Source organism: Prunus dulcis, chromosome 2 (genome assembly GCF_902201215.1).
Source record: "Prunus dulcis chromosome 2, ALMONDv2, whole genome shotgun sequence".
Lineage (NCBI taxonomy): Eukaryota > Viridiplantae > Streptophyta > Magnoliopsida > Rosales > Rosaceae > Prunus > Prunus dulcis.
Genome location: NC_047651.1, coordinates 17,332,445 through 17,350,155, shown reverse-complemented (window position 1 = coordinate 17,350,155; position 17,711 = coordinate 17,332,445). Strand labels below are relative to the sequence as shown.

Sequence of the window (17,711 nt, the reverse complement as noted above, 5' to 3'; positions counted from 1 at the left end):
ATGAACAATCCTTGCATAGGATGCAGTGAGAGGGAAATGCAAGCCCTCCTTGCATTCAAACAAGGCCTCGTGGATGACGACAATCGCCTCCTTTCATGGGGAAGAGAAGTGCAAAACAAAGACTGTTGCCAATGGGCTGGAGTCTACTGCAGCAACCACACTGGCCATGTTGTTAAGCTTGATCTTGGATATGAATCTTTGCAAGGTACGATTAGTCCTAAACTCTTTGAGTTGCATCAATTGGAGTATTTGAACCTAGGTTTCAATAATTTCAATGGTTCCTCAATTCCTGATTATTTCGGAAACATGAGCTCTCTTGCATATCTTACTCTCTCTGGAAGCAGACTTAAAGGAGGGATCCCAAATTCGTTTGCCAAGTTATGTAGGTTGCGAGAGTTGCACCTTGATGGTAATAGCCTTAGTGGACAATTTTCAGACTTTATTCACATATTGTCTAAATGCGCTCAAAACACATTAGAGATTTTGGATATCTCTATGAATCATGGCTTTATGGGTTCAGTGCCTGATCTCACGAACTTTTTATCCTTGAAATACTTGTTGCTCAAGGGCAATAAATTAAGTGGAAGAATACCTGAAAATATTGGACAGATGTCCAAGTTGGAGGTTATTGATTTTGGTAGGAATTCTTTGGAAAGAGTGATTTCAGAAATCCATTTCTCGAAACTCTTCAACTTAACGGATTTGTCTTTATCCCCTAACTCACTAGTTTTAAACTTCAGTTTTGATTGGGTTCCTCCCTTCTAGTTGGAATCGATAATGTTGAGGTCTTGTAAGATGGGGCCGTCTTTCCCAAAATGGCTTCAAACTCAGAAAAAGGTTTTATTTCTTGATATTTCTGATAATGGAATTACAGATACCCTTCCCAGTTGGCTTTCACATGGATTATACTCTATGGATATCTCTCAGAATCAAATTAGAGGAACACTTGGGAATTGGAAATCGCCGTTTCCACCTCAGCTAAATGTGAGTTGGAACCAATTGGAGGGTCCAATCCCTTCAATGTTATCAGAAATTTACTTATTATTAGATCTAGATCTCTCTCATAATAAATTTTCAGTGGCAGCAGCTTCTTTTTTGTGCACAACCAAGGATAGTAGTTTAACTTTTCTTGATATCTCAAGCAACCATATATTTGGAGAACTTCCGGATTGCTGGATCCATTTAAAAGAATTAGTCTTTCTTGATTTGAGCAATAACTCTTTATCTGGAAAAATTCCTACCACCATGGGGTACTTGTTTAAAATTGAGACACTAAGACTAAATAACAATGGATTTGTGGGAGAGTTGCCTTCACAGTTCAAGAATTGCAGAAACTTGACACTTTTTTAATCTTGGGGAAAATAAATTATCGGGATCAATACCTGAATGGTTAGGGGCAAGTCTCCCAAATTTGACTATCCTTATCCTTCATTCTAATAACTTCTATGGAAGCATCCCACCACAATTATGCCATCTCACTCATATTCAACTTTTGGATTTGTCAATGAACAATATCTCTGGAACTATACCCAAATGTCTCAACAATTTGACTGCTTTGACCCAAAAAGGAAGTTCAAGTCAAACTATCCAACATTCCTTTTTAGATGATCATCTAGGAGGATACATTTCAGGGCATTATGATGATGAAGCATCTTTAACATGGAAAGGATTCAGAGCTGAATTTAAAAGTAATCTAGGACTTCTAAAGAGTATTGATCTCTCAAGCCATAAGTTGATTGGGGAGATTCCTACTGAAATCAGTTATCTTGTTGGTTTGATTTCTTTAAACCTGTCGAGAAACCAATTAATAGGTCAAATACCTTCAAGGATTGGAAATTTGCAGGAGTTAGAGTTTCTTGATTTATCAAGAAACCAGATAAATGGCAGAATTCCAACAAGTCTTTCTTGGATAGCTCGTCTTGCTAAGTTGGACTTGTCAGAAAACAACTTGTTTGGAAAAATTCCAATAGGCACTCAGCTCCAAAGCTTTTAATATGCTTATGGTGGAAATCGTCTGCTTTGTGGAGCACCACTCCCAAAGACATGCCCTGAGGAGGAAAAAGGTCCAGGACAACCTGTGTTGGTGAACCAAGACGGCCAGGATGGGCTCATAACGCAAGGATATTACATCAGTATGGGGCTTGGGTTTGCTGTTGGATTTTGGGGTGTTTGTGGCACTCTTCTGCTCAACAGGTCATGCAGATACACATACTTCAATTTCTTAACCTTTTTGAACGATTGGCTGCACGTGAAGGTAGCAATCATCAGTCAAAAGGTGCTTAATAGATAAATGGTAATTACTTCTATCTTTATCATATACTATTTTGAAATTCAATGATACACGAGTTAGTTGTTCTTGACCCGAATATGCATGCAGATTTTACAGAATCAAGACACTAAATGACTTTGTTGCTCTTCAAAACTAAGGAAACATAAATTTTCTCTCCTTTTGCTATATAAAAGGAACATGCTTTATTTTGTTCACTTGTTATCTATCCTCATTAGGCTCATAGTCATGGTCATTTTATGTGATTTATATTTTTCAATCTTATGAGTTGTTTACCTTCGTTTTAGCGCAGGCAGACACCTTTGAGATGACATGCTTCCCTTTAATTGAAGATGCCTGAGACGAGGGACTGCTCCTATTTTTGTACTAGCTTTCAAGTATTTGAGTGATGATAAAGGGTCTCTTTGAAATATGAACCATCTTTAGTAAATAAGTTGTACCACTATTTGTAATTGGAACTTCTACCATGAAATATTTGGTATGATGTTCTGATGCACCTCATGGTTTTTCTCTTATTCAAGAATATATATATATATATATTTTCACAATGTAGACGTTGAATTGCCTTTTGCTGTATTGCTCTTATGAATAAACCAATGGAATTTGAGTTCAGTCCCAGAAATGAAGGATCGCTAGTCTGGGAAATGCACTTTAACATTATCTTTCATCATGACTTGTTTGCACCTGAGCGTGTGCTTTTTTAATATTTATTTTTGGGTCGTTGTCAGAGAAATGCATTAAAAACCCCAAAACCTGAGGAACATATTACATGGAGAAGCAAACTAAATTAGAAAACAAATTCAGGAAAATTCTAGCTAATACATCCCAACATACGTTTCGCAAAAAGAATCTTCCCGACCAAACAGGTACAATTAGGAAGGTGGGCACGAAAGCCCATCCGACTCCAGAACGTGAACTAGGGAGGGTGGCAGCTGATTAGCCCAGCTTTGCAGCTCCGCCACTCCCAAACCAATCTTTGCCTCTACATGAGCCGCACGATTCAAATTTCTAGGAATCCAGGCACCGTTGCTAACTTTTCCGCAGAGTCCATCCAATAAAAACTTACAGTCGGTTTCTATCAAGGTCTAAAATATCGATGATATTGGAAATATTGGTAGTCCAAAAACACGGAAATTTCAATGGAAATATCGAGATATTATCGATATCGATAAAAATTGAATAAAAACCACAGAAATTGTAAGAAAAACTTAGAAAATTTTATTGAAACTTTGGAGAATGTTTATTCAGTCAATTATCTATTCGTTTATCACAAAAAATTGGAAGGAAATGCATTGCATGATAGGTTAACTGATTTAAGTTGATTATATAGCGAGCTGACAAACACTGTGAGTGTAAAAAATTTGTAGTAATTAATGAAAGAAAATTAAACACACCATAATCATTTATATATAATTACACTTTATACATTACATAGTAAGATACATGATTGACTTAATACCACATAGAGTTTTTATGAGGTTCAAATTTTTCACTATCTTCATCACCTCTATGTGTAGAGTAAGTATATTGTGAAGAGTAGTCATCAAATGATAAACCCCTAAAATAGTTTTGTATGTAATTGTTCAAAACAAACAATATAAATGTACATATTTTAGCATATTATCATAAAAACATAAGCAACATGGTTGTTAAGGTGTTAGAGGAGTGAAATGGCAAGGGTTTGAATCCCCTTTGTGTGTGTGCTTTGTATATTTTTTTTTTTTCCTTTCATTTTTTCCATTACATCGATATTTTTGATACAATATACAATAGTGATATTATAGCGATATTTTGACAAAATATTGCTGAAGTGTAAGCGAAATTATTGATATTGATATTTTCCGATATTATCGATATTTATACGATATGTGGACACACACAAGGAGATTCAAACTCTTGCCACACATAGCACACACATAAGGACACACACAAGGAGATTCAAACTCTTGTCATTTCACTCCTCTAACACCTTAACCACCATGTTGCTTATGTTTTTGTGATAATATGCTAAAAATGTATATTTATATTGTTTTGGTTTGAACAATTACATGCAAAACTATTTTGGGGGTTTATCAGTTGATGATTACTCTTCACAATACACTTATTCTATACATAAAGATGATGAAGATAGTGAAAAATTTGAACCTCATAAGAACTGTGTGTGGTACTAATTAAGTCATTCATGTATCTTACCATGCAATGTATAAAGTGTAAAATATTGTAGTAAATCATTATATATAAATGATTATGGTGTGTTTAATCTTCTTTTCCTAATTACTACATATTTTCTACGTTCACAGTATTTGTTAGCTTGCTATATAATCAATTTAAATCAGCTAACCCATCATGCAATGCATTTCCTTCCAATTTTTTGTGATAAACGAATAGATAATTGACTAAATAAACATCCTCCAAAGTTTCAATAAAAATTTCCAAGTTTTTCTTACAAATTTCGTGGTTTTTATTCAATTTTTATCAATATCGATAATATCCTGATATTTCCATTGAAATTTTCGTGTTTTTGGACTACCGATATTTCTGATACCATCGATATTTTAGACCTTGAACCCTGCCATGCCCCCCCTGTATATCCAAATTAAGCGTGTGTTGAGTGTCTCACCTAAAGCTTCACAGGGCTCACTCAAATAGATATTTTGGAGGTTTTGAAAAATATATGTGGTCTTTGGTAATTTTTTTTTTTTTATAGGTTAGAGGGACTTTAATGATGATTTGAAATACCACTTTACACTAGCCAATTTTGAATCAAAATATATATACAAACAAAAAAACCTGAAGACAGTCCAATGATCAAGTGGGAATTGTAAAGTTGGGGGGCTAGAATAGAAAATACAAGTATACAAAACACTTAAATATTCAATAGTTACATGTCTAGAGTTAAATATATTTTGAAAATATTTTTTCTTTTTTCCATAAACACCACCAAAAGTACATTTGGTTATCAGAAAGTAGTCTAGCCTCCAACATCGTGGTCAAACGTGTTACGTATGCATACACTAGTTTTAGAATTTTAAAGACACAAAAGATGGGTTTTGTGATTTAAAGGGCTTGTGCATCAGCTTAGTGTGTTGATTGCCGATATATTCTTATTTAGAGGTGTCAAACATGACGGGTCGGCCTAGCATGGCATGAGCTTAGCCCGTTTAAATGAGGCACAGCACGGCACGAGCACGAATATTAATGGGCCGTGCTCGACAGGGCACGAAAACTAGGGCTGGGACAGGATCAAAAAATGAGGTCCAATTGACTGGGCTTGGTCCGAGCCTGCTTCAAGCACAGCCCAAGCCCGGCTCACTTAACATTTTTTTCTTTCTCAAAAATCAAAATGCAATAATTTGACATCTAATGTCATTGTTTATATGTTTTATTTTTTATTTTTTATAAATAATCATAAACATATCTTCGATGTCTTTCATTTTAGGGAAATTACTTGGGTCCTTAATTAATTAAACATATCAACTACAAATTAATTGAACAACATTGGACTTGATATCTAATCAGTACATATGCCATATATGCTTCTCTTATAATCAAAGCAAGACATTTCTTCACATATAAAATAATAAGTTGTTTAAAGATGATAAGTTGGAGTGGACTTTGTGGAGTTGGACCCTCCGCCCTTTCATATTGTTTGGATGTTTGATTGATTAAAGTTTTCAAATAGTTCATCATATTTTGCCTCTAATTATATTTTTAATGTTTATAATTCGAATTATCTAGTGGGAAAAAAAACCAAATGAAAAAAAAATCAAATTAAATAGGTTGGTTCTTGGGCTTGAGTATGGCACGAGCACGAGCACGAGCCTGGCCCGACCCATTTCAATGTGGACATGGGCTTTGGGTTGGGCCGGGATCAATGATTCTACTAAATGGGCGGGCATGGCACGACCTGTCACATCCCGGGATCGGCTCCGCCGTAGCACGATATTGTTCGCTTTGGGCCCCCTTCTCTGCCTTCACGGTTTTGTTTATAGGAACTCACAAGCAACTTTCCAACGGGTCACCCATCTTGGGATTTCTCTAACCCAACTCATTTAACTTCGGAGTTTCCATGACTCCAAAGCCAGTGAGTTCCCAAAAGGCCTCGTGTTAGATGGAGGCGGGCATGTACATATAAGGCAGATCACCCCATTTTCGTTGGTCGATGTGGGATGTTACAATCCACCCCTCTTAGGGGCCCGACGTCCTCGTCGGCACACTCGCACCACACGGCAGAGTGCTCTGATACCAAATTGTCACATCTTGGGATCGGCTCCGTCGTAGCACGATATTGTCAGCTTTGAGCCTCCCTCTCTACCCTCATGGCTTTGTTTCTGGGAGCTCACGAGCAACTTCCCAATGGGTCACCCATCCTGGGATTGCTCTAGCCCCAACTCACTTAACTTCGGAGTTTCCATGACTCCGAAGCTAGTGAGCTCCCAAAAAGCCTCGTGCTAGATCGATGCGAGTATGTACATATAAGACACATCACCCCATCTTCGTTGGTTGATGTGGGATGTTACACGACCCAATAAATTAAATAGGCTAGCCCGGCACGGCACAAAAACGTTAAAAGCACGAGTTTAAATAGGATGGGCTTGCCCGGCACGGCCAGTTTGACACTTATATTCTTATTGTAGGGCTGCCGAGAGATCGACATAGGTGGCGGGTGAAGTCTGTGATGACCAAATCCTTGGGTGTGTGAGTAGCAACACTCAATTTTAAATCATATGGAGTTGGGCCTTAGGCTTGATATCTCTTGAGTCGAGTTGGACTGGGGAGCCTTTGCATGTTATGGACTAAAACTCGAGTGGCCCTTTATTCTTTACATAGTGTCTAGGTGAGAAACCTCTTAAACATGTTAGTAAGCATTTTCATATGGAGTACAATAATCAAAGTAATCTTAATCTTAATCTTTCCTTCCAAAAAAAAAAAAGTTATGTTAATCCAATTTCATTTTTCTTGATGATTGTTCAGAGGCAAGTACTAGTATTTGTAGTTTAAGTATTTAAAAGTATTTATAATTGCACTTGAGGTCGTTTGTTCGGTTCTTCATTTTTTATGGAAGCTATTGAACTTCATCCATAACCATAAGAGAAAAATAAAATCATAATTCAGAAACTAGATAGTCAACTTATAACTTATAACTAAGTTTTGAAACCTTTATTTTCGTAGAATGCTAATGCCATTGCCATTTCCCACACTTATTTTTATATATTATTTATATAATATTCAATGCCCAAATTGATTTTTGAAGCTCAATTGGCTTCCACTTGGTCCAACTTCCATTTACTAAGTGTGGGACTTCCACACTTATAAAGACCTCACTCTATCTTCTTTCTACCATTGTGGGAGAAATGTCCTTAAATTTCATTCAACTTCCAACAAGCAATCCTTGTGACGAGTGTGAGTGTTCTAGAGTTTGTCTCTAGAAAGTAAGAAAGAGTGCTTGTAAGAGTTGGTCTTTCTTTTGAGAGTTGTCTTGTTGTAAAATTTTATGAGTCTAATACAAGTAACTTGTTTACTTATTTTGCCTCTAACAAGTCTATATTAGAGTTGTGTACTATAATTTTCTCAACATGTACATGGGATTTTCTATTTTGATTTCGATACTCGTCAGGATGAGAGCAGATGTGAGGCATGCCTCTTTGTGGTGGGCTGCACCATGTGAAAGATAAGAACCAAAACCATAAGCACAACGAAAGACAACCACATTTATTAGTACCATAATAACCATACCCCGCAACTGCTTTAATACATTTTCCATACAATATGTATGCTGCAATAAAAGAAAAATTAATTAAATTTTTTTTGAATCCATGCGGAGTGAAATCAGCATAAATTGAATGCCAAAAGTTTCATTGTAGGTGGAAACGAAAGTTTAGTGGGTGGTATTTGCAAAGACTTTCCATTTCCATTCAATGACATGTTGAAAATATCTCAAATATGGTGGCTTCAAGGTTTTCTTAACTGCCCACACAGTTGGCTTGGTGGACCTCAATTGATAAGAGGAAGAATGAGGACTGCATCCAATGTGCACTGTCGGACCTATTTCTTGAAACTTAATTTGTTTACTTTCAATTGAAGTTCTGAAGATTGCAGATATGTACAAATATATACAGAAGATTATGAGTTAATTTGGAGCACTTAGTAGGAATAAATATGATTTTGTATTATTTTTAATTACTTGTAAGAACAATTGATTCGGACTTCTCCCATTGATGTATTAATTCCAGCTATAGTGTTATTTTTAATCAACCAAGCAAAAGCCATAAATATATACATCGATCTCATTAATGCAGTGTGATGAAATTCAATTCAAAGCGCACTTACCAGACCAACAATGTGAATGCATTAATGTAGGGCTCGCCGGACCATTAAAGTTCTATTTCCAAAAGTTATGCCAGAGACCCTAAGCCTGGCCCACAAGCCCAAAATTTCCACAAGTCTTTCTTGTCCATTAATTCCAAAATCAATGAACTTCATATATTGAAAATTAAAAAAAAAGAAGAAAAATGAGATTATATGGTTAAGACTTACAAAATTTGGTCAACTACTCAAGTCTCAAGTCAATTTCTGATCACTTGCATCTTGGAAATTAGTGGCCAACTTAATTTCTAGCAGTAGCAGATGTATCTCTGTTTTGGTCTTTTGTTTGTGTGAATTTGTCAAACAAGTTACAAGGTTATAAAATCATTTAAATAGGAAAGAGTCCGATCTCAAGTTGAAAGGATGTGCCAACAATGAATACATGCTCTTGTTTTTAGCATACCAACAACATCCCACTTCAAAAAGATAAGTCACTTTTGAAAAATGTGATTTTGGTAAAATTATTTTAGAACATAAGGTGGATGGGGAAATAAGACAAGAGGTGAAAATAGCAGCACTCTATTTTTAATAGAGATGGAACAATCATATTGAATTAAAAAACAACTATAGTATTTATGACTCCCTAAACTAGGAAGTATGATCGGAGTTCAAATTTTATAGAGAGCTCTTAAAATAACTTTTGTGTGTTTTTAACTAAATTATGTTTCATGATAGTGGACACCGGAAGGCACCTTAAGTCAAGTCAATCAATAATTTCCCATGATCTACGGTCAGGTCTATTATTAAACCCCAATAGGTTCAAACTATGACGGATTTTCGTGTGGAACTGGGGATTCTCAAGATGTGCAACATCTAAGAAGGTAAAGTCTTTTGTGGAGCCACTCACATTAATTCATGCTTCCAAAACCAAATTTCCACAAGTCTTACCTAATGAAGTTCCCCACTTCATTGAAATTCATTTTCAGACCTGAAGGAAAACAAAGGCTTCCTTTATTGAATTGAATTCTAGCTTTTACCAAATTAACTTTATGCATATATAATTCAATCAATATTCTGTCTTCCAAATTTATAATTCCATGCATGATTCATTCAATTACTAGCAGACCCAGATCATGGATGTGGTCTTGTTTCGAGTATAAATATGTGGCTCTCTTGTTATTTTGACTTGAAAGTCTACTTTTCTTTGTAGCGTGTTTGAGACGAACTGGAAAAGACGAACTCACATTTGATAAAGAATAATTAAGCACAGTGCTTGTCTACTTGTCCACATTTGACAAATTTTTCTTCTCTTTTTATCTTTCCATAGACCAATATGAATAAGAGTCTAGCTTCGTTCTTTTTCTTTTTAAATTAAATACACAGTTATCCTCACAAAAGTTAGGAGAGAAGACCTACACTTCGGACTGCCCCCTCTCATCCCCTATGCATATTATTATTAAGGAATAAAAAAGAGAAAATATAAATATATATAGTCCTCTTCTATTGATAATTTTTTTTTATAATAAATTTATTCTCACAAATTATTTATGCATAATATTGTTCAAAACCATCAGTGCATTGAACATTTTGTAAAACAAGTTTCCACAAATATTATATATGATCATTGAGTTCTACCAACCCGATGAATCAACTTTTATGCTAAACTATGAGAGTTTGAGAATTTCTGTAAGTTTTATTCGAGGTATATATATGATTATGTAGAATTTTTAGAAGTGTATACGATAAGAGAATTGTACAAGGATTGGTCTACTACACTAGTTGGCGTGTTCCACCGATAGGCAAGCAAAATAAATAATTGAGTAGACATGGGAGGCACGTTAATTACCATCTCAAGTCAATTTAAGTCCAGTCAAGACCTGCATTCTGGAATACAAATCAAGTCAGTTCAAGTCATTAAAGACTTTCTTTTTTACCCCTATATATATATTTTATGCAAGCTCGTATATGGAGAAGCACGGAGACAAACCATATATCAATATACTTGCAGTGTTTGCATATGTGCTTGTGCTCCATCTTTGACATTATATAAACCCTAAACAGTTGTGCCTCTTCATTGGATCGAGTTGATCTTGCTTTTGAATATATTAACATATGCAGGGTCACGGGAGGTGCTTGAAACTCTTTCTTGCATTTGCGCTACTTTTATTGCTACAAAATGTCAAAGGAGGAGAAGTTGGCCGCAGCGACAAGGATGCTAATGCGACCGGGACTTGCGTAGAGAGGGAAAGGCAAGCACTCCTTGCATTCAAACGTGGCCTGGTGGATGAGTACAACAGCCTCTCTTCATGGAGTTCGGAATCCCATAAACAAGATTGTTGCAGATGGATTGGAGTCTCTTGTAACAACCATACTGGCCATGTTATTCAACTTGATCTTGAAGATTATCTTTCAAAAGGTAAGATGATTAGTCCTAAACTGATTGAGTTGCAACATTTACAACATTTGGACCTTGGAGAAATTGATTTCAATGGGAGCCAAATTCCAGATTCTGTTGGTTCTCTAACTAATCTAAGGTATCTAGATCTCTCTTCCTGTAATTTTGGTGGTCAAATTCCAAGTCAGATTGGAAACCTCACGCAATTGCAATATCTCCACCTCGGCGGTAATCAGTTTAATGTAGAAAATATTAATTGGCTCACTGGTCTTTCTTCTTTAACCGATTTGGACCTAAGCCAAGTCAATCTCAGTAATATTTTCGATTGGCCGGAAGCAGTTAATAAGCTCCCTAAACTAAGACACTTGGATCTAAGTGACTGCAGTCTTCCTCCTCCTCCTCCTAGAATTCATTCCACATCTTTTTCTAACATAAATTCTTCCACATCTCTTACACATCTTAATCTCAGAGACAACCATCTCACTTCTTCAATTTTTCTTTGGTTGTCCAACTACACTACTGCAAGCCTTGTTGACCTTAACCTCTCTAAAAACAATCTAACCGGTTTAATTCCTGATGTCATTGGAAACATGAGCTCTCTTGCAAATCTGGTTCTCTCTGATAACCAGATTGAAGGAGGAAACCCGAATTCGTTTGCTAGGCTATGTAGTTTGCAATTCCTAGAGATTCCAGGAAATCGTCTGAGTGGACAATTATCCAAGTTTGTTCAGCTTTTGCCCACATGTGCTCAAAATTCATTAGAGACTTTGGATCTCTCTCACAATGATCTTGCTGGCTCATTAACTAATCTTACAACTTTTTCATCTTTGCAATTCTTGTCTGTGAATAATAATCAATTGACCGGAAGAATACCTGAAAGTATTGGGCAAATGTCTCAACTGGAACACATCGATTTTGGCATGAACTCTTTGGAAGGGGTGGTACCAGAAACCCATTTCTCCCATCTCCACAAATTAAGTTCTTTGGATTTATCCTCTAACTCACTTGTTTTAAACTTCCCTGCTGATTGGGTTCCTCCTTTCCAATTGGATACCATATTTTTGTCATCTTGCAAGATGGGTCCACATTTCCCAAAATGGCTTCAAACACAGAATGATTGTTTGGCCCTTGATATTTCGGATGCTGAGATTTCTGATATCCTTCCAAGCTGGTTCTGGAGTATGTTCTGTAACTCGATATTTATTAATCTCTCCAACAACCAAATCAGAGGAATTTTTGCAAATTTGACCGTGAATTTTGCAATCTTCCCAGAAGTATATTTGAGTTCGAACCAAATACAAGGTCCAATTCCCTCAACTCTATTACAAGCCTCATATTTGGATCTCTCCAATAATAACATTTCAGGATCGCTTTCTTTCTTGTGTGCAAGTGCAACGAGTTTAACGTTTCTAAATCTCTCAAGCAACAGTGTTTCTGGAGAACTTCCTGATTGTTGGAACAAGTTGGAGAATCTAGTCATGCTTGATTTGAGTATGCTTTTTCTGGAAAAATTCCGACGACAATAGGCTCTTTGTTTAAAATCGAAACACTGAAATTAAGAAACAACAGTTTTGCTGGAGAATTGCCATCATCCTTGAAGAATTGCACAAGTTTAGAAGTTATTGATCTAGGAAATAATAAATTATCAGGACCAATACCTACATGGTTAGGGGTCAGCTTCAAGAATTTGGTTATCTTGATGCTTTCCTTTAATAACTTCAATGGAAGCATGCCCCCACAATTATGTCATCTAGTACACATTCAAATTTTGGATTTCTCTATGAACAACATCTCTGGAAGCATACCAAAATGCCTCAACAATTTGACTGCTCTGTCTCAGAAAGGAAATTCAAGTCTAACCAGCACACATTATTATAGGAAAGAAAATGATAAGATGGTATTTCCTGGTAATAGTTATGAGGATGATGCAACTTTCATATGGAAAGGAAGAATGTCCACATACAAAAGTATTTTGGGGCTAGTGAAAAGAATTGATCTGTCAAGCAATAGATTAACAGGGGAGATTCCAAGTGAAATCACTCATCTTGTGGAATTGGTTTCTTTAAACCTTTCGAGAAACCAGTTAACAGGTCAAATAAATCTAGAGATCGGAAACTTGCAGTCACTGGATTCTCTTGATTTATCCAGAAACCGGATAAGTGGAAGAATTCCAACGAGCCTTGCTCGAATAGATCGTCTCGCTGTCTTGGACTTGTCATATAACAACTTGTCAGGCCAAATTCCAATTGGGACTCAGCTCCAAAGCTTTGATTGCTCTGTTTATGCTGAAAATCCTCAACTCTGTGGAGCTCCACTTCTAAAGATGTGTGCTGATCCCTCTGAGTATAGCAATACAGAGGATACATATGAGCTTATAACATTGGGATTTTACATCAGTATGGCGCTTGGGTTTGTTGCAGGATTTTGGGGAGTTTGCTTCACTTTGATATTCAAGAGGTCATGGCGATACGAATACTTCAAGTTCCTGAATGGTTTAAATGATTGGCTTTATGTGAGAGTAGCTTTGATCAAGCGGCAACTCAAGGATATGCTTAATTGATAAGATGTAAGTACATGAACTCTTCTTTTTGTTTAATTTGGTTTTTATAATTAACTATATTTTCGAAACTTACAGGTGTTTGTTTACTTTTAGCTCTGAGGCGACATCCATGCTTCACTTGACTTGACGAGTGCACCGTTGCCATGGAAGCAATTATATATCTGCGGAAGTTTTCAAGTATATATTGGATTAATATTGCTGAACTCCATTATAAAGATTTGTGTCTTTTTTGTAATAAGGAATTATGTAGTGGGAATTTTCCTTGGTAACTGACTTGTTGTTTATCTTGTTTGTAAGAACTTGATTGGGACTTCTCCAAACATTTCTGCAGAGTATTTTAGATCATAAGATTTACAGAAAGCCAATTAACTTTGTTTCTTTTCTTTTCCATAGATTGCAGCATTATGCAAAATCTTGTCAAACTTAAACATTTTCTTATCAAATAACTAATAATTTATTTATCATAATTAGACAGAGACGTTTAAAACTTTAAACTAAAGCCCAACTGAGAATGGTATCCAATCAATGGAAAAGCTCATATCCTCCAGGATGATTTTGCTCCTCTGATTTCGATACTCTTTAGCATAACATTCAATGAATAAGCTAGGACTGTAGATTTTATCTATCTTTATGCCGATCAATTAAGTCAAGTCAATTGAGGATGGCAACCGGACGGATTTTCCTCCCACATCCCTATCCTTGCAAAAATTTATCATCCTCATCCTCTGCCTAGTCCCCATCAAGGATTATCCATCTACACAAACATTGGGGACCATATTCCCCATTGGGAATCTGTTTCCATCCCTATTCATAAAGAGTTAGCTAAAAGTCACAAATAATACATGTAGTTTTACCTTGATGGCTAGGGAGATTATCTTTACAGACCAACTTGTGCACCATCTCACTAATAGAGGTGAAGCTGAATACAAAATGAAGGACACTTTGAACTCCTTGCTCCAAAACTTTAGCGATCAGATTCAGCACTAAATATACTCTTCCTACTTAAGAATTTTGTGATCATCACTATAAATTATAATATGAGAAATTTTTTAGAGTAATCTTAACACCACATGTAATATTAATTTATCTTATTTTTAATATGTGATTGGTGGGAGATTTATGTTTTACTATATAAGTATCAATAAATATATACGTACAATAATAATATTGGGTTAGTAGACATATGTTTCAGTTAAGTCAAGGTCCATATTTGCAAGAAGATAATTGTAGCTTGTGCCCAACCTTGGATGGGAGGCAAATTTAAAAGATTGTGTGGACACTGAAAGGTACAGTTACCAACCATCTCAAGTCAAGTCAAGTCAAGTCGAGTCAACAACTACAAGACAATAGTGAGAAAGAGCTTGATGTGCGTTGGAAGGCAAATCACCATCTCAATTCTAGATTAATAGTTGCCTGGGAAGGAAATTAGGAAATATTGGGCCAAAAGTCGAGTAGTTCCACTTAGCTTACCCTAAAAAAAATTTCTCCAATATAAAATTAGAAATTATTGAAAAAAGAAAAAATGATTATTTGATTTGTATACTCTTCAGCATGAAGCTTGTTTTTGTCTATCAAGTCAATCAATATACTGTGATCCAAACTAATTAAAAACTCAAATTTATTTAATTACTTAAGTCAAGTCAACATCTAGCCACTTAATTGCATCATGAAATTACAATTAGTGTATAACTTAATTCGTAGCAGGGTTTGCAAAAGACCCACTAATGTAGTGGTTTGGAGCAAATACTCCCTCTAGAAAAGGTCCTCATTTCTAGTACTAGCATCCGTATAGTGTATATGAGTTTAGTATGCTATAACCCCTCTCAATAGGAAATGTCATTAAAAAAATAAATAATAACAAAATAATATTGTAGCATGGGTAGCTATAATACATGTAATTTTGGTTAAAAGTCACAAATAAAGAGTTGGCTAAAAGTCACAAATAATCCATGTAATTTTGTCAAGGAAACGTATGGACCACGTGTATAGGTATTATTATTTTTACGTTGTTGTACAATATCACTTAATAGATTGGAAAAATGTTAGCACAAGCCTTGGGGCATGATTTTGTGGCAAACTTCGAGATATGCAGCCCAAAATTCCGGGTTTATTTAAAGGGGAAGTTAGTGTTATTCCAACTTACCGGTGAAATTCAATAAGAAAAGACTATAATGTCAATGCACATGATATGCACGAGGCGCGAATGATATATATATACTAGTCTCTCTGCACGCGCTTCAACGCCTGTGAGGGGCTTTTTTTTTTAAAAAATTTAAATTTATTTTAGAATTAAAAAAGATAATGGGTAGTTGTTTTTCCTTTTGTTTTGTTTTATTTTTTTTATTTTTTTAAACAAAGGAGACAGAAAGGGACAAATAAATTTTGCATTGAAAGACGGTTGGAGGAGAGTTTAGATGAATAAGTTGGAAATCTGCACCATTCATACTTTGTTTTTTCTTATTTTTGGTCCTGAAAAGTTTAATAAAAAAAAAGCCCAAATATATGGCTGAGAAACAAGACAGTCCAAAATTGGAAGAATCAAGCAAAAACAAGCAAACAGAGTCCAAGACTCCGAGCCCACGAAACGAAAATAACACAAAACAAGAGAAATTGCAAAAATGATAGGGCTTAAATTATACAAGTAATTGAATGATATTGCAAGCGTGATACTCTCAAAGAAATGAACTTGCCAAGCAATTCCCATCAACAATGGAGTTTTAGCAGGATGCCTGAGCACAAGTAGAGGGTGATGATGATCAATATCAATAGGATGGAGAAAACTGATGAGAGGTTTATTCATGAGGTCAATTGTTTAGACCAAAGAAGAACTGTATCGCTAAATTAAATGGCATCCCTTTCTTAGGTCATTTTCTTTGTCTTCTAGTCTATGTGCACTGCTGCATGCACATGGAAATGAAAGGGAATTTTTTTTTTTCACTTTCCCTTTTTTCAAGGTTCGATTAATCCTAAACTCGTTGAGACCTTTGTGATTAGAATATAATGTAGTGGGCAAATTTTAGCACAAAGACTTTTGTCGTTTCTTATTGAAAGACGAAACAGCCCGGAAATGAAAATCACAACACAAGAACAGAAGAAACAGAAGAAGGAACAACGACTTTGTCCAAAAAAGTGAGGAGAAAACGACAATAAACAAAGGGGAGCAGCAATAAGAAAAAGGGAAATAGCCCAAAATGCCACCATTTTTATAATTGTAACTGAAAATACCACCCTTTTTAAAAAATTTTGGAACTATCACCTATAAATATAAAATTATTGTACCCTTATTGCTGATTTTTCACAATTTCAGAAATTTGTTCTGTTCTCTTAGCTCACACAGCTCTTTCTCTCTGGCACAACTCTCTTTCTCTTTGGTAGCTGTCTATGACAGCTCTCTGGGTCTGTCTTGGCTCTCTCTATCTTGGCTCTCTCTCTCTAGCACAACTCTCTGTCTCTGTCTTTGCTCTCTTTCTCATAGCGCAGCCGTTTATCTCTGTAGCTTCGTTATCTCTTTCTCCCCTATTCGATCTGTTGCTCTGTGTAACTTCGTTATCTCTTTCTCCCCTACTCGATCTGTTGCTCTCTGTTTGGAATCGCGAACACTTCCCTTTAGCAATGTCTTCTGAATAGCTGCTTGCAACCTTGAAGCTGTAGTGGATTGCCGGCCCCGAAAAGGTAGTGTTCATGGTTATTTTGTTAATATCAGTGGGATTATGTGAAATGAGTTATAGTTTGATTGTTTGGGTTTGTGTTAAATTCGTTTTGGCTTTAATGTCTTTGGGTTAGGTTTTGTTGAATATTCATGCTCATTCATCTGGGTTTGTACCAATTCCATTTAGATTGGTCTGGATATGTGAATCTTGAAACTTGGGATTTTCCATTTGATGTAGTCGATCTGTATAGTGTGATTCTGAGGTGTTACTAGTGCACAGTGGTTGTGTTCCTCTTATTTTACAGTCGTATTGCTGGAATATTGCTATTATAGTGCCTCTATATTGCTGCTATATTGCTGCTATATTGTGGTAATATTGCTATTCTTATTGTATGTTTATTGTGGTTATATTATTGTGTGAATGAAATGTTGTTTTGTCATGGTCAGAAATGGAGACAATTGTTATTCTCGTGTGCTACAATGGAAAATGGGTCACATCGAAGAAGATGTGCAA

At 35.9% G+C, this 17,711-nt stretch overlaps 1 protein-coding gene across 1 annotated transcript; it reads left to right on the top strand.

Moving 5' to 3' along the window:
- Positions 1-12,514, top strand: LOC117618294 (receptor-like protein EIX2). The gene is made up of 3 exons (XM_034347886.1): positions 1-637; positions 875-984; positions 10,712-12,514. Exons 1-3 carry the CDS (start codon positions 1-3, stop codon positions 12,512-12,514), a joined length of 2,550 nt encoding a protein of 849 aa, XP_034203777.1.
- Positions 12,515-17,711: the final 5,197 nt, after the last annotated feature.